The 6,712-nt window shown below is 43.2% G+C and overlaps 1 protein-coding gene across 5 annotated transcripts in view; it reads right to left on the bottom strand.

Moving 5' to 3' along the window:
• Positions 1-410: 410 nt before the first annotated feature.
• TFAP2B (transcription factor AP-2 beta) overlaps positions 411-6,712 on the bottom strand; it is a 32,560-nt gene continuing 26,258 nt past the window's right edge. For 4 of the 5 annotated variants that reach the window (XM_040599236.1, XM_040599241.1, XM_040599240.1 and 1 more), the window contains one exon: positions 411-6,012. In XM_040599236.1, the coding sequence (XP_040455170.1) occupies positions 5,712-6,012 (301 nt within the window). In that variant the 3' untranslated portion in view covers positions 411-5,711. The remainder of the gene's footprint in view (positions 6,013-6,712) is intronic. The other variant, XM_040599238.1, reaches the window with a different exon arrangement.

Here is a 6,712-nt window from a genome sequence, read left to right as displayed (position 1 = left end):
GGCTTACATAACATTAATGGCTAATACTTTGAAAAGAAAAAAGGATTTGCTGCTAATTCAGCTGGTAAAAGCAAAATGAAACAAAAGCTCACGTTCACATGACATGAGGTTTATTATAGGTCTGCTTAGAATGAAGAGGTAAGAGTGGTAAAAATATGGACACTTTTAAGTCAGACAGAAATAAAATACCAACATTTCTGAGAAGCAATATTTATTGTCTTCTTTTTTTTTTTTTTTTTTTTTTTTTTTTTACTGTAGAGACATGTCCTGAATTTCCCCAAAGCCTAGACTGGGAAAATAAAGACTTCTTGGTGTTATAAGTAAATCCGTCTGCAGAATCGAAGCAGCACCAACATTCAAAAAAACTGAAGAGGAAAATACAACAAAACACAACAATCTCTTTTTTTTTATTCTTATTCTTATTATTTATGTAAATCAGGTCATCACTGGACAAGAAACCAATTTCTACCCATTACCATAACAGCTTGTCTATAAAGAACAGAAAAGATTCAGATAGGATACTATCTAGTCAAGCGGGATTTTTTTTTGTTGGTTTTGTTTTTTTCTTTTTTATTTGTTTTTTTTTTTACTTTTTCTTTTTAAATTCCCCCACCCATTCACAGAGGTATAGATTCACAGATAAATAACCCAAAAACTACTTGCTCGCCATATTTACACATTCCCGTTAAATTAAGCATAAATAAATATATACAAACTCAATACTGAATGCCTCTCCGCATTTCTTCTCAGGAAGAGTCGATAAACTGATATTTCTCACTGCATGGTCAGATTTTTCAAGAAGAGGGGGTGAAAGGGATAGTTTGGGGTATAAAAGGAGAATTAATTTTTTTCTTTCATCTTTCCAGTTTCTCATTCTCTTTTTCAGAGCTTTGCATTTGTTTGGGTTTCATTTGGTTGTTTTGTTGGGGTTTTTTTTTCCTTTATTTCTCGCTGACACACAATGTTTTGTCTCTCTCGAAATGTTCAGGCGTTTGCCAGTGTGTTTGGGGATATTTTCTTTTACTTCTTCCCTTTGTATAAGAAAATATACTATTTGTAAAAAGCCTACGGTCTCTCACCCAGGGAAGCCGGAGGGGGCAGGGGGGTTAGCCGGATCGATCTGGCAATGCTTACGGCAGCTGAAACGAGCACCAAATTCTCCGAGAAACGTATTAAAACAGAGCTGAACAGGTCTGCTGATAAACTGGTCAGAAAGAGATGAGCAAGGGAAGGGAATAAGCCCTTTGGGCACAGCTAAAGGTCTTAAAACCATCCTCCCCCCCCCTCCCTCCCAGCCCCAAATGCAAATTTGGGGGTTTTGGGGGAGGTTGGTCTGGGATGCAAAGGGACTTGAAACAGCTTCTCACAGAGAATTTCTATTAGGTGGGACAAAACACAACCCAATTTTAAAGAAATCATCGGGTTGTAAAAGGATTCCCATCAAACTGGCTTCTTGTTTCCTTCACACCTTGTGTGAATAACAACCAGGGAGAAAAACAAAACAAACAAAAAAGTCAGGGAACATACAAAACCAAAGATCTTTCCAACGGAAAATAGAGAATTGTTATTAAAAAAAAAAAAAAATGTGAGACTGAAAATGAAATAAAATTTACAGCAACCCACCTGTTTGGTTTGAAAACAAACTTTTCATGGTCTCTCCTCAAACTTTTCCCTTGAGTTAAAAAGCAAAGCTGCCGTGTTAATCCTCCTGTTTATTGATTTATGATCCCGAGGAAACCAAATCTTTTAATAACTCAATTATCAGATAAACGTCTGAGGTGCCCCGCCGACACAAGTAGTCGGGTTGGGAAAGTTCAGGGGAGCAGGAAAACACCTTCCAGTGGGAGGCTGGGCTTAGTTTTGGGGGGACCTCAGTCCTCCGCACTGCTAGGAGCCACCCAGGAATGGATATTTCCCTCTGTGACCAGCACTAGACTAGGGGGAAGAACAGAGATGGATACACTCCTGTGCCATGTTTTCTCCCTGTTTGCATTTAAATCAGAAACCTTATGGAATTTTGTCTCCATACGTTGGGGAGCAAATGGGGGGCATCCCACTGAAATCAATGGGAATCTTAATTGGCTTTATTTTGCCTGAGCGAAGCCCAGTCTGGCATTTGCAGTCTGTCTCTTCCAGGTAGAAGGCACGAGGGGCAGATCCAAAGTTGCCAGGAGCAAGCTGAAACTCTTCCCTCAACTTTCTCAAGGTTTAGGTCCTGGTCCAGGTGACCAAACCTGTGCCTAAGGGAGATTTTCAGCAACAGCAGAAGCAGGATTGGGCCCTCACACATACATGAACATGTGCGTGTGTGTACAGGTCTTTCCCCAAGAAGTTGCAAGTGGTTCCCTCTCCTCATTCACACACAACGGTGGTGGGATACTGTCTTCTGCAGTTAAAAGGAGCATCCCCAGCATTCCCCCACAGACAAGGAAGGAGCATCCCCAACACCCCCACCCCCACCAAGCCTTCAGCTGGAAGCTCTTGGGGTGGCAGGGAGCAGGACCCCATGTCCCTGCATGTGCAGCTCGGGAGGTGGAAGACAGAGCTAACTTGGGGTCTCCCCATCCGCAGCAGCCCCCACTGGGCTGGGTGATGTGGGGAGGCTGGACCCACCGGCTCCTCACCAAGGCAAAAGCAGAGGCCAGACAAAGCAACTGTCAACACTTTGTGCTCTGCTTCAATAAAGAGAAGGTTCTCATCAGGCAGAGAAGGGAGATGTGCTTGCAGGTGGTACCAGTCATTCCTCCCCAGATACACACACACACACACACACACACAGGTACTCCTTCCCTTTCCCACACATCACTGCTGGGGTATGCCCTGTGCTGGAGCTTGGGTGGTCCTTGCCCAGGGGCCTGCTGAAATTGGAAATGATTGGCAAAGGGTAGACTTTGGAGGTCCAGGACCTGCCTGGGGGCTGCTTTTCAATCTGGGGGTCCACTGCATACTGGTGAGGGATCCATGAGATCTACATTACCCAGGGATCCACACCTTCTCTGGTGACCTCTGCAGGGCATGCCAGTTACCAAACCCACTGCCAGGGTAGAAGACTGCCTCCAGCTCATCCCAGCAGCCCATAGAGAAGGCTGCCTGCTTCAGTTTCCCCCTTTTTTCATGTGACACTCTGCCTCACAGCACTCTGCCCCAGAAGCACCAAAGGTATGTGAATGAGGAGCAGTTCCAGAGGGGTCAGTGCTCCTTGGGGCTGGGTGATTCCTGGATTTCTATTGCCACATGCGTGTCCAGCACACATGTAGGGAACAAAAGCCAACCTTTGCTTGCTGCACAAAGATTTGAAAAGCAGAGCAGGCCAGTTCTCAGATAGCTAAGGACACTAAGGTGACAGTCAAGAGGCTCATTTACTTTTTTTCTTTCCCAAAAAAATTGTTGGGGGATGTTGAAAGTATTACTGAGTTATTACTCCCCACCATCCACTTTGCAAAGTATCTAGGAATTAAAACAAGGCTAAAGCTTCTCTTTTATTTCTCTCTGTCTCCCTTGCTTTGAGTTCAGGTGTGCCTGCTTGGGTTGGTGGGATTGAGTCCTGCAGCTTTAACAGACATCTTGGGGGGAGGCCTGACCCCACTGGAGTTTTGCCAGCCACTCCAGGAGAGATTTACCCACACCCAGTAACTGTTCTGACATAAGCAAAAAGATGTGTTAGTGCACGAACCCTACCCCACTGAGAAACACATGCAATTACCCAATATGGCAGAATCCAAACAGAAATTCATATCCTTACACTTCAGCATTGTTTTTACCATAGAAGACAAAGAAATATATGTTAAAAAAAAAAAAAAGGAAAGACATCAGACTTCCCCTCCACCCCCTGCTGAATCATATGCATAAGACATCCTGTCAGACACCAAACCACTGAGAAAAACATTGGAGTTCAGAAGTTTTTTCCCCCTACCACACTGACTTGTTCTAAAGCAAGAGTCACAAGACATTTTTTTAAAAAAGCTTTCTAAGAGAAACAGATTTCCTCTGACTGAGCTCAGAAATCAGGATATTCCCTGGCAAGCCCTCCCCACTCCCATCACGAGGAGCCAGCTCACATGGCAGCCCTTTCCTCCCTGGGTACAAAACCCTAGTGCCAAGCAAGTGCGATAACATTCAACACAGCTCTTATTTTCTTTGCAGTTTTACACCTGGATTTCAACTTATATTTTTATCTCATTCAAATTATTCCCTTTGAGCTTCTTTAAAGAAGTGCACCTACAGAATTCGGAAACAACTGGCTTTGATTTGAAAAGGCAAAAAAAAAAAGAAAAGTATCAGAATATCAGAATTGTGGATTTTTTTTCTCTGTACCTGATATATTGTGTAGGGATCTCTAGTCCTCTTTGAAGAAGCTCATAAGCCAAGCGGGCAAAGCTTTAGGAAACAGAAGAAAATAAAATAGTGCATACTCCTGAGAAAGAATTACATACTCATATCACTCATTTTTTGTCGTTGTTAACAGTTCTTTAAAAATGGGGGAAGATATCTCTCACACACACATTACTCAAGGAAATTAAGGACTGAAACATTGGCATAGTTAGGAATATAAAACTCCCTAGAGAAAAAGAGGAGACCTCAGAAAATTAAGAACTCAGATAGTGTTGACATTTTACCAGACCTTACTTTCAAATTTTGCAACCCATTATAAACAAGGCATTTTACTGTCAAAGTACTAAATTACAAAGGTATGTTTGCATGCATGAATATGTGTGACTGCGCACACATATTATATATATATATATATGTATATATCCGTATATATTCATATATATATACAAACATACATAGGATACACACGCATCCCTATCAAGTTATGTATGTGCATACACATATGCACACACATAGGCACACACACGCCCATACACACCTGTAAACGCTGGTAATCTAAACAGAGTCTGTCTAGACCAGGAAAAATAAAAAAAATCTTAAAAAATAGAGTTAGCTAATTCAACCGAGCTATGACGACTTGAAACTTCCTATCTAATGGCATCTAACGTTAAGATGCTGCCACAAACGCAGCTTGAACTGGCTGGTGTTGATGACTTTGTGAGAGGTCTGGGTGCTCGCCTCCCCTCCTTTCCTCGTCTAGACAGAACCAGGGTGGTGAGATGAGATGGGAAGAGCTGAGGTGAATGAGGCAATGGGGTTGCTCAGAAAGGAACGCTCTGGAAGATCATTTTAGCTAGGGTGGAGACAGGACATCATTCAATTGAAAAAAATAAAAGAGAACAAAATAAAAATAATAGCAAGACAGACTGTGCAGCTCAAGAAATCAAAGCACTGACACCAAAAATGTTTCTCCGATTTCTTCCAATAAGTTATTCATGTCTTTTTATTATTAATATTAATAATTATTATTATATTTCCCTCCCCCCCAAATCATTATTTAAAAAATGTGAAAGAACAGAAGTGGGAAAAAAATCCTGGTGGTTGTCTTCACATGTTCCTGGCAAGAGACTCTGAACCACTGGTCTTGCGCCATTGTGCTCCTCTGATCTTAAATTATTGTCTTTCTTTTATGATTTTATTATTATTATTATTATTTTGTCCTACCTAATAGAATTCTTCCAAAGCCCAATCCAGTATTTTTAAAGCTAAAATTAAGACGGTTTTGTTTTAAAAGATTATCTCTCTCTTTTCTCCTTTTATTTACTTAACTTTTTTTCTTTTCCTGTCTTTTTTTTTTCCCCTCTCTCTCTCTCTCTCTCTCATTTTCTGTGTTTCTCTTCCTTGTCTCCAGTTTTACTACCTGGTCCTTCGCCAGATGTGTGCCTGTTAGCAGTGTTGTTGTTCAAGAACATCTTGTCCATGCCTTTGAGAGCTTCAGTCAGGTAGTTCTGAAGGGCCGTGAGGGCAGCGCAGATAGCGGGGGCCCCAAAGCCGTGAGTGATGAGGCTGAAGTGAGTCAAGCAGCTCTGAATGCCCGGTTCCAAAATAGGGGTGGGCCGGCTGTTTCCAATGGGCGTCCTGTCCTGGGCCAAGAGATCTGTAAATTCTTTACAAAGTTGCCTGCACGGAAGAGAGAAAAGCAAAGAGAGGAAAAGAGAGAGGAAAAAAAAGCAATGGTTAGGCTCATCCCACACTTCTCCTAGACAACCAAGGTTGAAGGGGCAGATTCAGGCCAGAGCTGATCCCAACAGCCAAGACAGGACCTTTTTGCCACCTTCTTTTCCCCCCCCAACAGTGCTTGGGGACCGGTCACGGTGAGCCAACAGCTCCCTGCTCCAAATGATGCTCTTCAGGAGAAAGATTTCCACAACTGCAGATTAACACCAGGTCTGGAGACAGAAATCTCTCCAACAGCTGCAAGCACTGTGAAAACCCCGTCCTGCTTGGCAGCTCTCAAAATAACCAGGCTGAAAGGGAGAGGTGCCATGGGTTTGCCAACCACCCACGTTCCTGGAGGCCTGACCCTGGCTCTAAACAGCTCCCATCAGTGCTGTTCCTGGAGGAAAGCACAAGCACGCAACAAGAGCTACTGGGTGGCACGGGGACGTGGTGCAGGGAAGGGCCAAAACGGAGCCTCCTCTGAGGCTGCTCAGGCTGGGCCACTTTGTCAAGAAAGATCAGGACTCTGGGACTCCATGCTGGCTTATTCATTGTATGAGCAGCAAAGCAAGCACTTCCTACTTCATTTTTGGGTGGTAGCACCCCAGTTAACACATCAGGGGTGACACCTGGCTTTTGTTTGCTTGCTCACACCTTTGAA

The sequence above is a fragment of the Falco naumanni genome, chromosome 6, assembly GCF_017639655.2.
Source record: "Falco naumanni isolate bFalNau1 chromosome 6, bFalNau1.pat, whole genome shotgun sequence".
NCBI classification, from domain to species: Eukaryota; Metazoa; Chordata; class Aves; order Falconiformes; family Falconidae; genus Falco; species Falco naumanni.
Note: the sequence above shows the minus strand (reverse complement) of the source record. Positions and strands in the feature narration are given on the sequence as shown.